The following is a 23,786-nucleotide window of genomic DNA, read 5'->3' on the forward strand; positions in this document are numbered from 1 at the left end:
TGTAAGAAGCAACATTTGACTTAAGTTTCAAGTCAGTTCATCATTGAAATAAGGAGTTATGTCTATTTAATGTTGCATTGCTTAAGCTCATTCAACTGAAATGTGATTAATTCTTTGAGTTTTATCTTTTCGTATGAATCTACATGTAAGAAGCAATGTTTGACTTAAGTTTCAAGTCAGTACATCATTGCAATAAGGAGTTATGACCATTTAATGTTTTTCATTGTTTTAGCTCAATCAACTGAAACCTGTGATTAATTCTTTGAGTTTTATCTTTTCATATGAATCTACATGTAAGAAGCAACATTTGACTTAAGTTTCAAGTCAGAACATCATTGCAATCAGGAGTAATGACCATTTAAGGTTGTCATTATTTCAGCTCATTCAACTGGAACCAGTGATGCACAAAGGGAGGTTTATCTTTTCTTATGAATCGATATGTAAAAAGCAATAGTTTGAAGTCAGTTCATCATTGAAATAAGGAGTTATGTCTATTTAATGTTGCATTGCTTAAGCTCATTCAACTGAAATGTGATTAATTCTTTGAGTTTTATCTTTTCGTATGAATCTACATGTAAGAAGCAATGTTTGACTTAAGTTTCAAGTCAGTACATCATTGCAATAAGGAGTTATGACCATTTAATGTTTTTCATTGTTTTAGCTCAATCAACTGCTTCTCTTCACCCAGGGGTATAAATGGGTACCTGCGAGGGTAGAGGTTGATATTTTGTATGAAAAAGCCTTCCCGAGCACACTGCAGCTCGGGCTGTATACTCCCAGGGAGCTGAGAAAGCTTAAAGGAATGTTATTGGCCCAATGACCAGGGCACTTATGTAAAGCACATTGATACGGTTTTTGTGAAATGCGCTATATACAAATTTGTGGGTTTTGTTGTTATTATCCTCACCCTAAGCAACACAAACCTAACCCATTCCATTTTCCCTTGGCTTCACCTCGGAAGAAAAAAGAATGCAAGGAGGATCACTAAAGCCCGGTTCATACTTCCTGCGAATGCGAATGCGAAGCGAATTTTGGTGATGCAACAATCGGTATGCACTCCATTTCCCTCTGTGACGCAATGAAATTTGCATCGCGCGAAGTATTTGCAGGAAGTATGAACCGGGCTTTAGGAAGTCAAAAGTTTTAACCATAGCATGTGAAGCAGCCATTAATATATAAGAAAACACCAAAAAAACAAATATTTTCTAAAAATTTACCATTCTTTATGTATACACTTCAACCACACACAACTAATGTAAAAAATACTATAACTTGTATAAAATTTCAGTTATAATTCAGAAAGATATAAAAACTTAAATAACCAAGATATACATAGAGTAAGAAGAAGCCTCTTCAGAGATATTGATACACAGTTAAAAGCAGTGGACACTATTGGTAATTACTCAAAACAATTGTTAGCACAAAAACTAACTTTGTAACAAGCAATAGAGAGCTGTTGATAGCATAAAACATTGTGAGAAACGGCTCCCTCTGACGTAACGTAATTTTCAAGAAGGAAGTAATTTTCCCTGAATTTAATTTTGAGACCTCAGAATTAGACTTTGAGGTCCCAATATCAAACATCTGAAAGCACACAACTTCCTGTGACAAGGGTGTTTTTCCCCATTATAATCTGTCCACTTCGATGACCAATTGAGTTCAAATTTTCACAGGTTTGTTGGTTTGTGTATGTGGTGAGTTACACCAGGTGAGAAGACTGGTCTTTGACAAATATCAAAGGTGTTCTGTGACTTTAAGCAAAAACAGATGGCTGAAATTGTACCATTAGTTTTAAAAAAGATTGCACACATTCATGCAACAATTACTAGATTACAAAAATAGAATATACTGCAAAACATCTTTAAAATTGTCCTAATTACAGCAACTGAATTGCATCACCTTACTGTTGTATTACTGTTAACGTTTCATTAAAGTTTGCTGTTTGGTAATAAGTAGCCTAACACATAACCAAGGAAGTTCATAGAACTTGTTAAAATTTCATTAATTCCATGGTGTGAGATTTTCTTTTTTGACGCAAATATACACAACCGTACACAATTATATCAGTTTTTATGCATAGCACCATTCTAAAGAATAATCATTGCGCTTTGAACGTTATTTCGCCCTTGCGACTGGACCATTTATGTCTGATGATACACAACGTACTCTACAGTACCTTGCAGGAAAATACTGGATGTTGAAGCCCCTTTAGCCTCACTGAGTGAAGAATATGAGCCCTACATATAAGAAGCTACTATGTAAAGTGTCATGGCGGAGTGGTTTAGAGCATCAAATTCAAGTTCTGGTGCTAAGTCACCAGAGTGTGGGTTCGAATCCCGGTCTAGACACTTGTGTCCTTGAGCAAGATACTTCATTATAAATGCTTCTCTTCACCCAGAGGTATAAATGGGTACCGACGAGGGTAGAGGTTAATATTGTGAATAAAAAAGCCTTTGGAGCAATATAAACTGTTGCCCAGGTTGTATAATGAGAAACATTAAAAGGGATGTTATTGGCCCTATGACCAGGGCACTAATGTAAAGCGCATTGATACGGTTATTGTGAAATGTGCTTTATAAGAGTTATTATTCTTTATAATTATAAAAGCTGCTACTTCTTATAACCTTGTTTCTTGAGATCCATGCTAGCCACATGAGCAGCATTTCTGCCTGGGGCACCCATAACTCCACCACCTGAGTAAAATGAAATCAAAAAGTACAATTATGTTGATGAACACATAAAACAAGCTGAAGAAAAAGAAAAGCCACTAAAATTGTTACCTAAAGAACAAGCATTGACAAGCAAATCTGATTTTATGGCTGTGCTCTACACAGACTATGTGCTTTGGGCATGCTATCTGCATTGCTCTGAAGAGGGTAGGTGTTGAATTAGAGAATAACAGTGCGAATACCCGGGCCCAATTTCATGGCTCTGCTAACCGCCAAATTCTGCGCTCACGATCACGATTCCCCGCTTGACGTGCAAGCGCCAAAACTCTGCGCTAGCCTTGTAAGTGTAGAATGCCAAGTAACATGGAGTACGCACGCACAGAAGCCAAAATCCCCTGCTAAAACGTGAAATACGCCTGCCGTAAGCACAGAATTCCCTGCTTCCGTAAGCGCCGATTCTGTGCTGACAGTAAGCAGAGCCATAATTTGGGCCCTGGTCTTCACCGCGTGGTAAAGACCGGGTAATGACCGGTAATGACGCGCATGTGCGCAGTGCCAACGAAACTAAGATGAATAGGCATGCGATACACCGCAAAGTTTTTGTACACGATGTATGCTGGTTTAGGGGCCACTTTTTCGCTAGTTTCCAGAGTCGGTCCTTTATCAACAGTTAACACATACATGTATGATCGAGTATGACCAATCACAGTCTAGAATCTTTCCATGGTATTTTTTAATACCCACTCACAACCCGATATTGCACCAATCCTGTCATGCTGCTAACCTCTCCCCTCTTTCACTCCTGGCCAAATTTACGAAAGAACTACAGATGAATCAAGTTATGACTTAATTAGCCAAAACTCTGTCTAGTCAAGCGGCCCTGTGACAACAAAATGTTTTTCATACTTTGTAGCGAGATCCAAAAATATTGTTGTGTAACAAGCTAATCGTTAAGAAATTACCATCTGGGCCCAATTTCATAGAGCTGCTTAGCACAAAAATTTGCCTAGCATGAAATTTTGCCTTGAAAAAAAACCCCCAGGATAACCAACCAAATTTCTACTTGATTTTCAGGATAAGCAAATAACAGCTGAATACCAGAAACAAACAATATGCAACAAATGAAAGTTTTGTTGGTAACCCTGTTTTTATCAAGGAAGAAATTTCATGCTTGCTTAGACATGTTAGAAGCAAATTTTCGTGTTTGGCAGCCATACAGCTCCAGACAAATTTTGCTGGTAACCTCTGCTTAAAATGCTACTTCCCATGTGCACTTTGACAATTACCAGCGAAACAATATTCTGCATATGGTGCTCTGCAGTATTGAATTTTTCACATCATTGTCATAAATAAACAATTGTGGCAAACATTAAATTATTAAATTAATGAAAATGCATTTATCATTGATATTTTCGGGTACATAATCAAAACGCTCTATTTTAGACTAAACTTGAGTGTAGTACATGTGCTACATGCACTATGACTATGTATATTTACAGTGTGCAGCGTTTAACAGCCAGTTTAAACAGGACGAGTTTCAGATAATATGAGAAGTCTTCTCACTTGCAATGCTGTATCTCAATATATGCACAAAGTAACAAACCCGTAAACATTTGAACTCAATTGGTCATTGAAGTTGCAAGATAACTATGGAAGAAAAAACAACCTTGTTACTCGCAGTTGTGTGCTTTCAGAAGCTTGAATTTGCAAGTTCAAAATCCAGTTCTAAGGTCTCGAAATCAAATTCAATATTTAGTAGAAATAACTTCTTTCTCGAAAACGATGTGACTCACAATGTTTTAAACTATCAACATCGATCTCTCAGTTGATCGCTAACAAGTTTTTATGCCAACAATTATTTTGAGTTATTACAAATAGTATCCAGTGCCTTTAAAGACAGTGGACACTATTGGTAATTGTCAAAGACCAGTCTTCTCACTTGGTGTACCTCAACATATGCATAAAATAACAAACCTGCAAAAATTTGAGCTCAATCAGTCATCGGAGTTGTGAGATAACTATGAAAAAAACAAACACCCTTGTCACACGAAGTTGTGTGCGTTTAGATGGTTGATTTCGAGACCTCAAATTCTAAACTTGAGGTCTCTAAATCAAATTCGTGGAAAATTACTTCTTTCCCGAAAACTACTCCACTTCAGAGGGAGCCGTTTCTCACGATGTTTTATACCATCAACCTCTCCCAACTACTTGTTACCAAATGAGGTTTTATGATGATAATTATTTTGAATAATTACCAATAGTGTCCCCTGCCTTTAACGAGAGTCGGATGTAAATGTAAAAAGTTTACCTGGATGAGCTCCACTACCACACAGGTACAGACCAGCAACTGGTGAACGATAACTAGAGCTGGACATGACAGGCCTTGCAAAGTACAACTGGTCTAAGGACATCGCTCCATGAAAAATGTTCTAGATTGATACATACAGAAATATGGTATTCATCATTGCTTTTTTTAAATATATTGCCATGCACTCAACTTCTATGTAAATTGTTATTGTCTTGACTACATCTGTGGTTTGCCATTATTTAGTCATTATCGTGTATATTAACTTTAATGATGTACACAAATGTAACTTTATGGCAACATTGAAATAAATGTATTGAAATGAAATGAAAAATGTTGTACACAAAATATTGTCAGTAAGCGTTAAAGCCATTACACACTTTCGGTAACCAGTATTGTCCAAGTCCCACACTTTGTGTATCACAACTTATATATAAAATAACAAACCTGTGAAAATTTAGGCTCAATCGGTCATCAGAGTCGGGAGAAAATAAAGGGAAAACCCACTCTTGTCTCCGCACGTTTCGCCATGTCATGACATGTGCTTAAAATAAATCCGTAATTCTCGCTATCGAGAATTGATATTGTTTTAATGTTTTCTCAAAAAGTAAAGCATTTCATGGAATAATATTTCAAGAGAAGTCTTTCACCATTACCTGTTGTAAACCCTGTAAATTATTTGTAAATCTGTGAACTTTTTTTTTTTTTTCTGTACCGAAAGTGTATAATGGCTTTAAGTTGTGCAGTTTTGACAAATTTACAGTCAGTTTCTTTCAAGGTTTATTTTTTTCATATCATGAATGATTATAAAACTGGTGATAAAGGTATGCTGACTCTCTTTGAATCAAGATAAGGTACAGTATATAGAAGGTTGCAAAGACCCACTCCTAATCTTATTGAATCAAGATAAGGTGCAGCAAAGACTGCTGCCACTGATATCCTTTCATACTTTTTATTATTATTGATGGTTTATTCAAATTGAACTTGTAGCCAATGGCTAAATTGCGTCGATAATACATGTTATACAGTAAAATATTTTAAAAATAAACATTAAGCAATGCACAATTAACGAATTGCAACATGCATCATCGGCCGCCATGCTTGATGAATGTGTACGCGTGAAAAGCCATCACTGGTCGAGGGTCGTGCTAGCGCACACACACTTTGAAAATACTCTCTTTGAATCAAGACAAGGTACAGCCTAGAGCATCTTGCAAAGACTGCTGCTACTGATATCCATTCTTACTCTCTTTGAATCAAGATAAGGTACAGCAAGAGCATCTTGCAAAGACTGCTACCACTTATATTCATTCTTGCTCTCTTTGAATCAAAATAAGGTACAGCCGAGAGCATGTTGCAAAGGCTGCTGCCTCTTATATCCATTCTTACTCTCTTTGAATCAAGATAAGGTACAGCCAAGAGCATGTTGCAAAGGCTGCTGCCACTGATATTCATTCTTACTGTCTTTGAATCAAGATAAGGTACAGCCGAGAGCATGTTGCAAAAGCCATCACTGGCCGAGGGTCGTGCTAGTGCACACACACTTTGAAAATACTCTCTTTGAATCAAGAGCATGTTGCAAAGACTGCTGCAACTGACATCCATTCTTACTCTCTTTGAATCAAGATAAGTTACGGCAAAGAGCATCTTGCAAAGACTGCTGCCACCGATATACTCTGTATTGAATCAAGATATGGTAAACTCACCCCTCCTGTTAGTCCAAAGATTCTCTCCAATTCAGGTGGTGGTAAGATGTCTCTTCCAATCACACTGGATTTGAACCCGGAACAATAATTCTCAATGTTGTCGAAGACTGTTGGTAAAGCAAAGGAGTACTGATTGTCAATAAGCTTCCATTTACAAAATGGGAATTTGAACTGAGGAATGACTTTTTTAAAGGGAACTAAGTGAACTGTTTTTGAAAAGATCCTATAATTTGCAAATTCTAATGACATAAATCTGTGAGAAAATAGTGGAAGAAAAAACCCTTGTTACACAAAGTTGTGTGTTTCCAGATGCTTTCATTCGAGGCCTCAAAATCAAATTCTGAGGTCTAAAGATCAAATTAAAATATTTTACAGAGAAATAACTTCTATCTTAAAAACTAAGTTACTTCAGAGGGAGTCGTTTCCCACAATTTGTTATACTATCAACGGTAAGATTTTATGCTAACAATTTTCTTGAGTAATTACCAATAGTGTCCAGTGCCTTTTTAAAGAGGATCAGAGCAATTTGATCAAAACATTAGGCTTTCAACCACCGGTTCTACTCATAAGAATGTTTCACATGGTGTTACTGCATACCTCACCTAATTATACTTCCACCTTGCATAGTTTCAAACCCTACTTTAAACTGAAGTGGGAATTTTAGACCCTTTAATTGTGATGGGTTTAATGCATCGAGCTACATATAAGTACTAGGGCTGCACAAGCCTAGATACGGGCCCGGTGTGCGGCCACTTTTTAGTTGACAAAGCAGCATTGCATAGCGTTATCATAACATTTACCCACCACTTTGCACTTAATATTCAACGCGTGTATAATGTTCTTACAAAATGGCGCGGGTGTCTCCCTCCTTATGGTCCCATGGCGTTTGTGCGCGCATCATCATCAGTGCGCTCTCAAGTTCTTATAACTCTATGGTTTAATGTTCACCTTTATCAGCATAGGCATTCTTAGTCTCCTCATCCCACTCTTTCCCATCAGCTAAATGATACGGTGTATACTGTGTAAAAAGACTAAGGACATGACATCCCTCTGGAGCAATGGTACGATCCATTGAGGATGGTATACACATCTCAATCATGGGTCGATCTGCAATTTGACCCTTCTGACAAGGCTCGTAGGCATCGGTCAACAGATCGGTGGTCTCGCAGTTTAAGTGGATGGTACAGGTGTGATGGGGACCAGGCTGATTGGAGTCTGTAGGACTGGCTTTGAAGTTTGGAAGTCGGTCCACAGCCACTGCAAATGTTTTTGAGAAGAAAAGTATGCAAGAGTGAGATGTGTATGGACAGCTGCTAACTCTACATGATTCTGCAGAAAGTTCTGTGAAAATAAACCAATCTTTCTATGTATGAAAACAAAACTGAAAATTTGCCTGATGATACTTCCCTTTTTCCCTGTTATGTTAAATGTAATTATAAATATATTCCAGATCGTTGTACAAAACCTCCCTGATGGCAGGATAAAAATGTAGGCAGCTCCGTCAACACATGGTGATTTCCAAGTTATTTCCAGATATTTTATTTAACGGTAAACCTGCATGAAATACCCACAAGTTTCCAACAAATTTACAAAGGGAAGATGACATTTATAGTTTCATAATTGACATACTGCATAAATAAATCATTGTGTGCCCAGAAGGAAGATTTGCAGCTAAAGCCCCTGCCATCGATTTCACAAAACTCTTCCTAACTTAAGACTAATCTTAGGACTTAGGACGAGTCCCAGTTACTCGTCCTAACTCGAGATAAGACGAGTCCCAACTTTTTGTGAAGTCGACCCCTGTCACACCAGAGCAAAGCAAGGGTCCCTTGCTAAATTGTAGCATGGTTGTAAAGTCTTACAAAATGTACCTCGTGTGAAGGACAAACATTTTGTTTACTGTCCAAGTTCTTTTCCAAAATCTTCTCAAACATTGCTACATTTTACAACCATGCTAAAAATAAACAAGGGACCCCCCCTGTTGAATTGCTGTCGTGTGAATAAGGTTTATCGCGATTCAGAAACGCAATGCATTGTGGGAAGGAATATGGGGCGGTTTCTATGCAGTTTCTACGACTCGCGCACTCAACGCCTATACCTTTGTGTGGGTTCAACAGCGCCCTCTCTTGATATTTTGCTATTCGCGATAAACCTTATAGCACTGAATTGTGTAATAAAAAATAACAAAATAAACTTACCATTGATTTTTGTGACAGGTGATTTATAATCAATAGCTTTGACCTCTTGAATGAATTCCTTTGGAAGGGCTTCCTGTGGGGTCAGATTCAAGTAGGTGAGTCTGGCCGTGGCGTTGGAGAGGACCATCTTGCTTCTGATTTCAGTTCCATCTTCCAAGACAACACCACATGCTCTCTGGTTGCCGTCTAACATAATGGTATCCACTGGCTGTAGGCAAATTATTTTATAGAAAAAAAAAAGTTATTTTCTTCTCTAAGTTTTAAACATATTAAATGAAACAATTCCACAGTTAGTTTAACTTAAAAGGCAGTGGACACTATTGGTAATTGTCAAAGACTAGCCTTCACAGTTTGTGTATCTCAACATGTGCATAAATAAACAAACCTGTATAAATTTTAGCTCAATCGGTCATCGAAGTTGCGAGATAATAATGAAAGAAAAAAATCACCCTTGTCACACGAAGTTGTGTGCGTTTAGATGGTTGATTTCGAGACCTCAAGTTCTAAATCTGAGGTCTCGAAATCAAATTCGTGGAAAATTACTTCTTTCTCGAAAACTATGGCACTTCAGAGGGAGCCGTTTCTCACAATGTGTTATACCATCAACCTCTCCCCATTACTCGTCACCAAGAAAGGTTTTATGCTACTAATTATTTTGAGTAATTACCAATAGCGTCCACTGCCTTTAATGACAGGCAGCAAAAAGACTTTTGATTCGTCATATAGGGTTGTCTTACTTTTAGGAACAGCAAATATACACAGTCAGAAAACCCAATCACAAAGGAAAGATAATTTTGATTCCTGTTTGGCAATTTAACATCCGTTAAAATTTGCCACTTTGATTTGTGTGAGCCAATAACCTAAATCAAATGGCAGTCTTTATAGGTGTTATTCAACAAATAACTAGTTTAAAAACCCAACACTCAAATTACTTCAACTGTCATACTGCTAGCCCATGTTGACCGAATGATCACAGTGAAACAAGCTGACGCATAACCATGGAACCACTTAAGACATGTCAAAGGGAAACTCTTCCCTGATTGCTGGCTCTGATCGAAAAAAATATTCTATAACAGGAAAATCCTTCTATCCCTGAAATCTTGTTTCTTGCTGCACTACCATAGGATAGAGCTTCCTCAACAGATATGAAAGCAATCTCAACAGTTATGACTCAGAGCAACTATAAACATAAATATTAATAGTAAACTTGTGGGTACAACCTTGGGTAAAATCTCTTTTGATGGAGTGGTGGCACTGAAAAGAGCCGGTTTGTTCTCGACGTTTCGAACAGTATACTCTGCTCGTCGGCTGGTCTCGACGTTTTGAACAGTATACTCTGCTCGTCTTAGACGAGCAGAGTATACTGTTCGAAACGTCGAGACCAAACCGGCTCTTTTCAGAGCCACCATTCCTTCAAAAGAGTTTTTACCCATGGTTGTACCCGCAAGTTTACTATTAATATTTATATTTATAGTTGCTCTTATTCTCCACACCATGCAAAGCTTCAAACACCATTTACTTGTGACTCACCTTCTCTGTAAGAATGGTAGCTCCATGGGCCTTAGCAGCACTAGCAATACTCCCTGACACTGCCCCCATGCCTCCCTCAGCATAGCCCCATGCCCCCTTGATGCCTTCTACTTCACCCATCACATGATGTATCAACACATACCTGAAGGGATAAAACATAGCAGTCTTAGGGCCTTGTCACACGAGGCAACTTTTGCAGGCAACTTGGAGGCAACCAACTGCAGTGTATACTACAGGACCATTTTGGTAGCACACAGGTCAATTTTCAAACATTGTTCTATGATCCACAAGAGAAATAGGTGAACATTTAAATGTGAATGCCGTTTCTTCATGGAGATTGCCTGGAACTGGTTGCCCGTAAATTGCCTCGTGTGACATGGCCCTTATATAGCACAAATATCTTAACAATAAGGTACTCAAGCACTTGTTAAGACAGAATCATACTAGAAAATGTTTTTGACCAAAGTCATACTAAACTAGATATAGTGTTTGTAGAAACAAACACTAGGTGTTCGGCTATTGTTGGGTCAGTGTTTGAATAAATGAAACAAGTATTGTTAACAGCTCGTCAAATTACAAAGAAATCAAAACCAAGCAGTTTTCTCGATGTGTAATAATTTTATGGAAAAAGCATCAAAAAGTGTACATTTTAACCTAAAAGCCTTTAAATACTGCCTTTTCAAAGCATTTTACAGGCTCTTCCAGTTTAAAAAGGTCAAAAAGTCAAGAGAAGGTCACCAACATACCCATTTTGTGGAATACGTGAGGCCTTTCATATGATGTATAGATTGTCAAAATAGCTTTTGTATTTGAGGAAACGTGAACTGATGAATAATGGTGACTGGAGAAGAGACTAACTAACCAGAAGGGAAATGTTTGTTGAAAACGCCTTGAAAACAGACTACATACGTAAAGCCCTTTCATATGATGTATAGATTGTCAAAATAGCTTTTGTGGTTGAGGAAATGTGAACTGATGAGTAATGACGACTGGAGAAGAGACTAACTAACCGGAAGGGAAATGTTTGTTGAAAAGCCTTGAAAACAGACTACGTACGTAGAGCCCTTTCATTTCATGTACAGATTGTCAAAATAGCTTTTGAGGTTTAGGACATAGGAACTATGCATAATGACGACTGGAGAAGAGACTAACTAACCGGAAGGGAAGTGTTTGTTGAAAACACCTTGAAAACAGACTACATACGTAAAGCCCTTTCATATGATGTATAGATTGTCAAATTAGCTTTTGTGGTTGAGGATATAGGAGCTTAATGCATAATGACGACTGGAGAAGAGACTAACTAACCGGAAGGGAAATGTATGTTGAAAACGCCTTGAAAACAGACTTAAAACGAGGCTATTTATAGGAGAAAAAAAAAATTAAATACAAAAATAAATAGTACAAATTTTGGTCGCCACGTGGTCTCCCATCGAAATACTGACTGGGCCCGATTTTGCTTAACCTCAGTGACCGGACGAGAACTGGTGTTATCAACGCAGTATAGTCATAGATAAAATCAAGTAATTACTTTTGAAGAAAATTGACATTGTGTTGAGAACGCCTCGAACGCAGACTAAAACGATAAAAACGTGGTGCAGAGCGTGACTATGCTGCTCAATGCACCGCATACTTACACGTGGTGACCGCAATGCACCGCATGCTTACACGTGGTGACAAAGTACGTGTACATGTAATCGTAAAATCTTTACGCGCAATCAATGGGGAATTTTGTAGTTCTTTATACATGAATTTTGAAATGTTCAACCTCTCTTTTGAGCCGGAAGACAAAATCAAAATGGGGTCATGTCTGTGAGGCGTTTACGGAGTTTTTAATGCTCTTTCCGATGATGTATTGATTGTAAAAAATCCCTCATGTAGATCTAAAGTTATGATTTTTTGAAATAATAAACTTTGAATGAGTGTATTTCGTCAACTGATGACGTCATCGTGACGTAACAACTTTTGTATCATCTACTGGTTATCGTCTACCTGTGTGCAAAGTTTCAACTTAATGCAAGCTTCGCATCTAACCTTTTCTTGCGGACAATCGCAAGAAGAAGAAAAAGAAAAACCCCCCAAAAAAAAAAACTAGATATAGTGTTTGTAGAAACAAACACTAGGTGTTCGGCTATTGTTGGGTCAGTGTTTGAATCAATGAAAATAGTGTTGTTGAAAGCTCGTCAAATTGCAAAGAAATCAAAACCAAACAGTTTTCTCGATGTGAAATAATTTAATGGTAAAGCATCAAAAAGTGTACATTTCAACCTAAAAGCCTTTAAATAATGCCTTTTCAAAGCATTTTACAGGCACTTCCGGTTTAAAAAGGTCAAAAGGTCAAGAGAAGGTCACCAACATACCCATTTTTGTGAAGTACGTGAGGCCCTTTCATATGATGTATAGATTGTCAAAATAGCTTTTGTGGTCGAGGAAATGTGAACTGATGAATAATGACAACTGGAGAACAGACTAACTGACCGGAAGGGAAATGTTTGTTGAAAACGCCTTGAAAACAGACTACGTACGTAAAGCCCTTTCATATGATGTATAGATTGTCAAAATAGCTTTTGTGGTTGAGGATATGGAAGCTTAATGCATAATGACGACTGGAGAAGAGACTAACTAACCGGAAGGGGAATGTTTGTTGAAAACGCCTTGAAAACAGACTAAAAACGAGGCTATTTATAGGAGAAAAAAAAATTAAATACAAAAATAAATAGTACAAATTTTGGTCGCCACGTGATCTCCCATCGAAATACTGACTGGGCTTGAGTGACAAGACGAGAACCGGTGTTATCAACGCAGTATGGTCGTAGAGATGAAACTAATTAACTACTTTTGAAGAAAACTGACTTTATGTTGAGAACGCCTCGAACGCAGACTAAAACGATAAAAACGTGGTGCAGAGCGTGACTATGCTGCTCAATGCACCGCATACTTACACGTGGTGACCGCAATGCACTGCATGCTTACACGTGGTGACAAAGTACGTGTACATGTAATCGTAAAATCTTTACGCGCAATCAATGGGGAATTTTGTAGTTCTTTATACATGAATTTTGAAATGTTCAACCTCTCTTTTGAGCCGGAAGACAAAATCAAAATGGGGTCATGTCTGTGAGGCGTTTACGGAGTTTTTAATGCTCTTTCCGATGATGTATTGATTGTAAAAAATCCCTTATGTAGATCTAAAGTTATGATTTTTTGAAATAATAAACTTTGAATTAGTGTATCTCGTCAACTGATGACGTCATCGTGACGTAACAACTTTTGTATCATCTTCTAGTTATTGTCTACCTGTGTGCAAAGTTTCAACTTAATGCAAGCTTCGCATCTATGCTTTTTCTTGCAGACAATCGACGAGAAGAAGAATAAGAAAAACCAAAAAGAAAACAAAAAAACGAACAAAATCAAAGAGTTGTTCGGGCTGTTGCCCGAACACCTAAAAAAAAAAAAAAAAAAACGAACAAAATCAAAGAGTTGTTCGGGCTGTTGCCCGAACACCTAACAATAAAACATTAATTTAAAAAATGTATAATATTTACACGAAAAAAATATTGGGAAAAAAATGCACATACAATAATAATATAGGTATTTTTATAATATAGGTATTTATATAGCGCCTTTAACACAGATCAAAGCGCTGAACAATAAATAAAGCAAGAACAATGCAAAGGAAGAAAGAAAAGAGAAAAAAACCAAAGATTAATGACGAGGCTGACTGGAAAAGTAGGTTTTCATTTTTTTTTTTATCTGGCAGTAGAAGATAAGGTACTCAAGGCGCTTGATCAGGCAGAAAAATACAACACATGTTGTTGACCAAAGTCAAATCAAACACTATTAAAACATTACTTTAAAAAATGAATAATATTCACAAGAAAGATACTGGAGAAAAAATGCACATACAAAAGAAGGTGTAACCATCATCGTCTGTCATGGCTAAGTGGTCTAATTCACGCCACCCAAGCTCTGGTGTTTACAGCAGCAGAGTGTGGGTTCGATTCTCAGTCGTGACACTTGCGTCCTTGAGCAAGACACTTAACTATACATTGTAATTGCTTTACTTAACCGAGGTGTAGAAATCTGAGAGGGTTGAGACAGTTTTGTGTTGGATTAACCTCTTGGTGCTAATTAAAACAACCTCAAATCAATACAAAGGTATCTGTTCCGTTGGATTGAAATATTCATCCAATGGTGAATCAAAACATACTTCATGTTTAAAAGCAGTATCTTTAAAGGCCGAGTTATAGTCGGTCGCGCGATGGCCGCCCAATGGAAATCTTTATGCGCGATCATACAAAGACACAGTTTTTATACCTCATCGATGACTATAAACTGTGTTTTGGGGATCTTGTGTCTAGATTTACATCGCACCACCATCGCGGGACCAACTATAAACCACCCTTCAGGGTGTTGGAACAGTGTGTGGTTAGTTGTTTTTACACAATGGTAAAATGACAATAGAATTTTCTTATTCATTTGTCAGACTTACACCTCCTCAATCCCAACTATTATACTTTGTATTTTACAGTTACAAATTTTTGTTTTGTTTTGATACCAACTTTGACACCAGCCATTTTATTAAACTGAAAGCCAAAAACATATTCCTTATGAGATCAGACAGATATTTCAATAAGAAAACATTTAACATGCACTTACCCGCTACCAGGTGTGCTGGGCGTTACCATAGCACCTATGACTGAATCTGTTGCTAAGGTAGCTTTAAGAGGCTCAGACTCAAACCAACGATCCAGGATCTAAAGAAAACAACAAAATGGACGACAATAAACCCACAACAGAATTGATAATCAAGTTTATAACAAGTATGTGATATGAAAAAGTAACAGACTCAAATGACATGCACACATGCCATCACACTCAGCTGTGTCGCAGTCACTCTGTGGACTTTCCTTTGTTCTCTTCAACACTGTAAAAAAAACACTGTGTGGACATCAATCCACATAGTGTTTTAAAGGCAGTGGACACTATTGGTAATTACTCAAAATAATTATCAGCATAAAACCTCACTTGGTAATGAGTAATGGGGAGAGGTTAGTAGTATAAAACATTGTGAGAAACGGCTCCCTCTGAAGTGGAGTAGTTTTCGAGAAAGAAGTAATTTTCCACGAATTTGATTTCGAGACCTCAAGTTTAGAATTTGTGGTCTCGAAATCAAGCATCTGAAAGCATGCAACTTCATGTGACAAGGGTGTTTTTTTCTTTCATACTGTAGTTATCTCGCAACTCCGACGACCATTCAAGCTCAAATTTTCACAGGTTTGTTATTTTACGTAAATGTTGAGATGACTTTTAATTTTTTTGTCTGTACCGAAAGTGTATAATGGCTCTAAGGCAAGGCGCTGGGGATGCGCCAAAAACATTCACTGCATCACAACTATCAAACAATGTGGTGGCTAAATCTTGATACCTCAGTGAGGGCGCTGTTTGGGATGGTGACCAAAGTGATTTATTACAAACGAATCATTCAGTAAACCTGAGTTAGTTTTGAAATCTGTGGTCTTACCTTGTCCATTGGTGCAGTTAAGAGCTCATAGAACTGTGGAAGATTTTTCCCCAAAGCTTTGCCTGTGAGGAAAACAAACATAGGGCTACTCAGATAGCTCAGTTGGTAGACAGTGCCGGCACATTGGAAATTTACCCAGTCAGTTTCCCTTGTGGGTTTTAACTTGATATTTTGATATGAAAAACAAAATTATCCCCTGGCTGCCGCTTCCCAGGTTTTATTGTAAACTTGGGTGTGATCCGTGGCTAGACGGCAGCTAAAGCTAATGGTTGTATGGCTTTTGACTGGCACCCCAAAACAAAGATATTGACAAAAAGGGAAACTGCCTACACAGTGCTAGATAGCTCAGTGTATATATATTTTTTGAGTTGAAGACAAGAAGTAACTACAAATACTAAATAGTAAACTTGCGGGCACAACCATGTATAAATATCTCTTTTGAGGGAGTGTTGGCTCTGAAAAGAGCCAGTGCGGTCTTGACGTTTCAAACAGTATACTCTCTTCTCCTGACGATGACTAGAGCAAGCTAGTCGAAACGTTGAGACCAATTTAAGAACTCACTTCATGGTTGTGCAGTTAATAACGATCCTTTAAGCTAAAGTAGTAGTCCCAGCTGATTTTCTACCTTCCGCCCAGGTAGTAGTTAAATAGCAGGACAGTTCTTTTCAGAACTGAGAAGTCTACCGAACAATCCGATAAATCTACTTCGCGGTAGTAGAATATAGAAAGACAGTTCTCTAAAGAACAAACTCTACCTGGCAAGTAGATGCACACTTGGTGTTACCGCAAACCAAATATATATAGATACCTCACCATGCAATGTCCAAATCATATACAGTATACTCTCCTCGTCTTCAGGCAAATGCGAGTTTGAGTTGAAGATGAGTTTAATAGTTTAAGAAGGTTCTAATCTCCACAGCATACCTGATTTTAAAGCAGCTTTAATAGCTGGCCACATAGCCAAACGTTCCCTTAGTGAGCCACTACCGAGTGCAGACAACTCTACAGGTGGTGCATCCAAAAGAGGTCCGATGGCTTGAGCTATGGCCGTCATCTGATGCTCATACTCAAAATAATTCTGCAACAACCAGCAATTCAAATCGAGTATCAAATCGAGGCCCAATTTAATAGAGCTGCTTAAAGAGACAATAAGCCATTTGGGAGTTAGATTTGAATAATGTTTGGTACAATGACCAAGTGCTTTAGTCACAATGTACCGTTTACATTTGAATTCCTCAGACTATAGAGACAGTTGTTATGTCATATGGTTCGATTGGCAAGCTTTTGTATAGCAGTCCCCCCAGACGAGCAAACCCTGATTCCATTGTGCCATACACATCCATTCAGAATTGTGTATGGGTGTTCAGCATCTTTTACATAACTAAGCAAAAGCTTGCCACTAATCATGTGAAATAACAACTTGCTCGACAGTCTTGTGATGATAATAATAATACTAATAATAACAGTATTTATAAAGCGCCAAATTGCCAAAGGATACAAGGCGCTGAGAAAGAAGGGGGAAAAGACAGAACAAAGATAAAGACGACCAGCTACGAAGAGGCAAAAAGGTGGGTTTTGAGAGCACGTCATTGTTCTAGACAGTATTCAAATCTAACACGCAAATGGCTTTTTGGTAATGACTTTTAAAATGTCTGGCAATCCAAACTTACTTGCTTGGAAACACAGCAGCTTTGGTTTATAGTATAAAGCATTTTAAGAGTTATTTCACTTGGACTCTATGACTTATTAACTAAACAATGCGAAACAAATCAGGATGGTAGCAATAGCTTTAAAAAGAAGAGAGGTAAGGCTTTTAATTGTGAAAGTTGGACTCAAAATTAATTAAAACAAACTAGTGCACTTCATAGATAGATTTGAATGCATAGAAGCTAAATTTCTAACCTTATTTAACTGATGTAACTATTGCATTTCAGCTCATCTTAAGGTATCTTAAAATAAACCTGGAACAAACAATGTGTTGCAAAAAGTCTCTAAATCTCAGTGAAAAGTTTGGGTCAACTTATAAATTTGTTGCAGTGTAATGAAGCTACTGGTGGACACTACTGGTGGTGTCGGAGACCAGTATTCTCCCTTGGTATATCTCAACATGCTTAAAACAACAAACCTGCGAAAATTTGAACTCAATTGGTCATCAAAGTTGCGAGATATGGACGAAAAAACACCCTTGTCACACGAAGTTGTCTGCTTTCAGATGCTTGATTTCGGGACCTCAAAATTTAATTCTGAGCTCTCGAAATCAAATTCAAGGAAAATTTTTTTCTCGAAAACTATGTGGACACTATAGGTAATTACTCAAAATAAACATTAGCATAAAACCTTGCTTGGTATTAAGTAATGGGGACCTGTTGATAGTTCAAAACATTGTGAGAAACCGCTCCCTCTGAAGTAAGGTAGTTTTCGAGAAAACGAAAAAAGTAATTTTCCACGAATTTGATTTTGAGACCTCAGAATTAGATCTTTAGGTCTCGAAATCAAGCATCTGAAAGCACACAACTTCGTGTGACAAGGGTTTCTTTTCTTTCATTATTATCTCGCAACTTCGACGACCGATTGTGCTCAAATTTTCACAGGTTTTTTATGCATATGTTGAGATACACCAAACATTCTGGATTCCATACCTTTGCATCTTTCTCAGAGAACTGTGCAATCTGTTCATACGTCTGCTTATCATCACAAGTAAGAAGGAGAGATCTTGGTCTGCCACTGGACCCCGGGGCCTCAAGTAACGGGGTGTAGGCGTAGGCCTTCCTGATGTGAACTTTCAATCCGTGTTTCTGTGCGTATGGAAGACACAAGGAATAACAATGTAGTAGCACCTATTATCGGTATACAATGCATGAACAGCTGCTCCGTCAAAATGCCTTTCCAAAGCTGGGGGAGGAAGGGGGGGGGCTGCTATTTATTGTATTGATGCATTCTGAGTGGAGCTGCCCTCCCTGCGCCCCGGTTATGCCACTGGCTTGGGCAGTCCCAGTAAACAGTCAGGAATGTTCAAAGCTGTCACAAAAGGGTATGGACAATCCCAGCTACAGTCTATCCAGTCCAGACTATAGCCCTTTATCACGGTGTGGCCATCTTGATTTTACTCTATTCCAACTCACTGTAACCAAACTGAGGCTGGACAAACCAATAGTCTGGTGCCATGCGCAATGACTGTTAGCATTCATTACTGATATTGGAAACAGGGAACATGACCAAGATGGTGACAGCGTGATAAAGGTCTATACTTTGATACAAGTGATATGATGTGACCTGACAAGCAAGATGTGACCTGGCCTTTCAAATTCATTGCTTTAATTTGAAAGCAAGAAAATGTTTTCTTTAGTTTTGAAAAGAGATAATTCACAAATCCTCATTGTAACAATATCTGTGTTTATACTTGCCAACAGAGGGCGCCGTTTACAGAGTTTATTAAATATGGCTTCTCCATAAAAGTAGTCTCAAACTTGTGTATCCCTACAAAGGCATCAACCCCATAGATCTAAGAAGAACCTGATCTTTTAATGCTCCTCTAGGGTTTATTCATGTCTCAACCTGATTCGTATTCTTCTGAATCTTACCTTAAGTTCCAGATCTTTATAGATATCCGGTCTTAGGAGACTCAGTACATATGAGCATCTTGAGAACTTGAATCCTGTACCATGAGAGGTAGGGGCAAATAAGAAATCCATAATCATATTAGGCTAAAGACACAATTAAATCCCATTGAAATTCCTCAATGTGTGGACAGGGTCATAATTCATTGGTTAGGTTGTTGCAGTGGACGGATTACATAGATTGCTTTTTTTGGAGCTCCTGGAAAATGGAATGTATTGATCCATAGTGGTCCCCAAAGTTTGTTGAAAAGAAACACTCCTTTGTTAATAGGAAATCATTTACTTCGACGGATTTTATTTTAAAATTCTAAATATTAACACATTTTTCTTTGAAAGGCAGTGGACACTATTGGTAAATACTCAAAATAGTTAGCATAAAACCTTACTTGGTAAAGAGTAATGGGGAGAGGTTGATAGTATAAAACATTGTGAGAAACGGCTCCCTCTGAAGCAACGTAGTTTTCAAGAAAGAAGTAATTTTCCAAGAATTTGATTTCGAGACCTCAGAATTAGAATTTGAGGTCTCGACATCAAGCATCTGAAAGCACACAACTTCGCCATTATTATCTCGCAACTTCGACCACCAATTGAGCTCAAATTTTCACAGGATTGTTATTGTATGCACATGTTGAGATACACCAATTAGCATTATAACACACCTCTTGCTTGTTCTGTATTCTGGTTGGCTGAATCACGATCACGTTGGATGAACTAATATAGTCTAGTGATCACGCACATGTTTGCGGGAACTTGTTCCTGAGCGGGCGCTAGTCTTTGAAAATAGTGCCCGGTTACAGCTACAGTTACAGCACCCTCTCTTGACTTGAATCATGAACAGCAATTACAAAACTTCCTTTCTTTTCCAGATTTCTGTTCTTATTTCACATTTAAGACCGAGCTGTGTTATAAAACACAAATTGAATGGCATAATTTGATAACTAGTGTACGTCTATTCCCCCTCGAGCCTGTGGGTGACCAGAAGAGGGCCTATTTCCTTCGGCCTTCAGCCTCAGGAAATAGGTCGCTCTTCTGGTCACTCAAAGTCCCTCGGGGGAATAGGAATGGACGTACACTTGTTACCTCATTGCCAGTCAGTGTATAATAGTGTCCAGTGCCTTTAACACCCTTTTGATCATTACGGATATAAAATTGCAAATAATGACCTTATAGCAATGAGCCGATGAAGAAGACATTATAACATACACAAGTGTTTCCTTCAGTTATTGGCTAAAAGTTGTTTGGAAGAAGAAAAAAAAATATTCCAAATGAGAGAAGACAGGAATGAAGTTTTAGTTCGCCAACCCAACTACAAAGGACTGCACAACACAGAATTGCCAAGTAGATTGATTGCACTTCACATTATTTACGATTCTTGAAGGTTATTGGCCATTACTACAAACCTGGTACAATCTCTTCAGTTACTGCTGCTCCTCCTATAACATGTCTCCTCTCCAGAACTAATGTCTTCAGACCGGCTTTCTGAAGATACGCAGACTATGGAAGAAAAATGCAAAAAAGGTGTGATTATTACAATTTGCCAGTGTTGTAACCGAGTCATTTTTCCTCAAGTCAAGTCAAGTCATAGTTGCAAGTCACCTTTTGCTCAAGTCAAGTCACGTCACAAGTAAACTTGAATGGTAAAACTGAGATTAAAAAAAGAGGAAATCAGCTGATCCGAGGAAAAGTTGCATGCCTGCTTTCTGTTGTGGAAGAATGGTTGATGTCCAAACAATTTGGCAACGAGAGGGTTAACAAACAACTCACCGCAGTGAGTCCGTTATGACCAGCTCCTATGATGATAGCATCGTATTCCTTGGTCAGAGCTTCCTCTGGACTTCCTCCTGCTGCTCGATGAACGATTTGAGAGGTGCTCAAGCTCCTTGAGGTCACATGATTCACACTGCCGCCAATCACAGGTTTGATCAGCTTAGAGAGGTAGACACTGCGCACAACACCGGTTACCATCTTTAATACTGAATGGTAGAAACTACACGGATCTAAAGAAAAACAGAAAAAAATATGTGACTTAAACAGGCTCTGCAGAATACTAGTGTTGGGTCCTCCATACACTAGCTAGTACGAAGGCAGATTTCAAAAAGTTCTTTTAATAAAGGAGTACAATGGCACTGTTAACTGAGTCTACAGTACGACAAAACTTTTCACGCTCAATTAAATCATTAATTAATTCTGAGAAAAACATCCATTCACACATCATAGTTACCATCAATCAATCTATCAATCAATCAAACATTAATTATTTCCATACAAACATTTATACAAATATTAACAATTTATGATTAAATACTAAAACTGAAACTGTATGGTGTTTCTGATCAGCAGAGTGTGGGTTCGAATCCCCAGCCGTGACACTGTGTCCTTGAGCAGGACACTTAACTATTGCTTCGTCCTTCGGATGGGACGTAAAGCCGTTGGTCCCATGTGTTGTGTCACGCATGTAAAAGAACCCAGTGCACTTATCGAAAAGAGAAGGGGTTCGCCCGGTGTTCCTGGTTGTGGCTGCTTAATGCGACGTAGCACCTTGTAAACCCTTATAAGGTGCTAAATAATTGGGTCTCAGAATTCATCACTGCAATAACTTATCTTTCTGAAAGTTTGTACATACTCAGCGCCTTGAGTACCTTGTTTGGTAGATACGTGCGCTATATATGACTTCGATATTATTATTATTATTATTATTACGGAGGCATGACCCATTAAAAGCAAAAGCTTGTATAAGGCCGGGATGTCTTGTACAGAAACAAAGATGGATAGTAATACAATCAGTGAAATAAAATTTAAAAAGACATGCATATTAACAAGCGATAACGTAACTGTCCTCCAGACAGCAGCAGGAGGGTTACGTTATCGCAACTAATTAACAACATAAAGATAAAAACGAGACAGATAAACAAGCACAAAACAACAAACAAACAAACAACACCCCAACACCCAAACAATTAAACAACCCAAAACTCCCAACAAACCAACCAACCAACACCCCAACAAACAAACAAACAAAACAAACAAAAACTGCAAGAACCACAAGACGGCCACAAAGAAAGATTTAAACCAAGATGATACCGTCCATGATTCATAATCTATGAAAAATCATAGGATAAATTATAAGCCATAACTTTGTACTCCACTGCACTGTTGTTTAAAGATGAGTCATTCATAAAGTTATTATTTACATGTAATTAATTGTAAAGTAAGCTTTAAGTTCAAGTGTCCGACACTGCAGACTCACTACACTGTTGTCGTTAATGTCTGAATTCCATTATTGATATATATGATAGGCCTAGGCTAGATAGATACTCCTGTAATGTTAAATGTATCACTCAGAGTCACACAGCCTATTTCTACGAGTCCATGGACAGCCTGAAACAATGCATGCAATGCATGCACTGCAGCAGTGCATGGTTGCATGTTGTAACGTCATACTTGTATAAACTATAAGGCTCCCCTGTGTCTGTGAGCCTTATATAGGGGTCTCGTCATATTTGTTAGGGCCTCCTTAACATGCTTAACGCTATACAAAAAGGAAATACAAGCATTATGAAGAATGTATATTGAGTAGGTTGGGGAAAGCTTTAGGTGTACAGTACACAGGAAACTACAGTTCTGGCTGGCTAACGGTCGTAAAACTTTCACCCATCAACGCTGATTTGAAAAACGTTTAGCGTTCAGGAGGCCCTAAATATGAGACCCTAGTATAAAAGGCTCACAGACACAGGGGAGCCTTATTTATATAGTTTCTAACGTCAGTCATGTTTGGCAGGAGAATTGTAATCGTAGTTTGTCAGACGAATTCTGAAGTGAGGGAGAGAAAAAATGCACATCACTGCCAAGTCTTACTCTTAGTAATCTCAGTCTAATGATCTTACTTACCAAGTCTTGTTAAATCGAAGTCCGCGCGCTCAGGTCATGCCTAGTCGATCTGGAAAGTGATATAACATCAACAATAACCAACTCCTAACAATAGGTGGCGCAATTTAATTTTTGTCTGGCGCCCTCAACTTGGAAAAACTTTAAATTAATGTTTCCAAAACCTTTTTTGGGGGGGCTAGTGATTTTTAAATGTATATTGTTATTCATTATATAAAATGGAAATCAAAAATAAGAGTCTCAGATCTCTAGAGGAGTAAATGATAGGCTAATAAATTGTATTTTCCATGAAAAGTATTGTCTACATAAGTAAATAAAAAATAATAATTAATCTGGATAAATTGAGCAATAATAG

At 38.0% G+C, this 23,786-nt stretch overlaps 1 protein-coding gene across 1 annotated transcript; it reads right to left on the reverse strand.

The window, feature by feature from the left end:
* Window positions 1-1,019: 1,019 nt before the first annotated feature.
* On the reverse strand, window positions 1,020-23,523 carry LOC139940526 (pyridine nucleotide-disulfide oxidoreductase domain-containing protein 2-like). Its single transcript, XM_071936820.1, has 14 exons — window positions 23,435-23,523; window positions 21,311-21,543; window positions 20,947-21,040; window positions 19,511-19,584; window positions 18,569-18,724; window positions 16,854-17,007; window positions 15,930-15,991; window positions 15,065-15,162; window positions 10,409-10,550; window positions 8,879-9,086; window positions 7,629-7,937; window positions 6,681-6,787; window positions 4,978-5,098; window positions 1,020-2,693 (listed from the first exon to the last, which is right to left on the reverse strand). Exons 2-14 carry the CDS (start codon window positions 21,509-21,511, stop codon window positions 2,611-2,613), a joined length of 1,809 nt encoding a protein of 602 aa, XP_071792921.1. The 5' UTR covers window positions 21,512-21,543; window positions 23,435-23,523; the 3' UTR covers window positions 1,020-2,610.
* Window positions 23,524-23,786: the final 263 nt, after the last annotated feature.

Source organism: Asterias amurensis, chromosome 8 (assembly GCF_032118995.1).
Source record: "Asterias amurensis chromosome 8, ASM3211899v1".
Lineage (NCBI taxonomy): Eukaryota > Metazoa > Echinodermata > Asteroidea > Forcipulatida > Asteriidae > Asterias > Asterias amurensis.

Coding starts and splice junctions, on each gene's coding strand:
- LOC139940526 (XM_071936820.1), bottom strand. CDS start 21,511: ATGGTAACCGGTGTTGTGCGCAGTGTCTACCTCTCTAAGCTGATCAAA. Junction 19,585..20,946: donor AACTGAAGAGATTGTACCAG/GTTTGTAGTAAT, acceptor CTCATGGTACAG/GATTCAAGTTCTCAAGATGC. Junction 9,087..10,408: donor CTACCATTCTTACAGAGAAG/GTGAGTCACAAG, acceptor ATTTGCCTACAG/CCAGTGGATACCATTATGTT.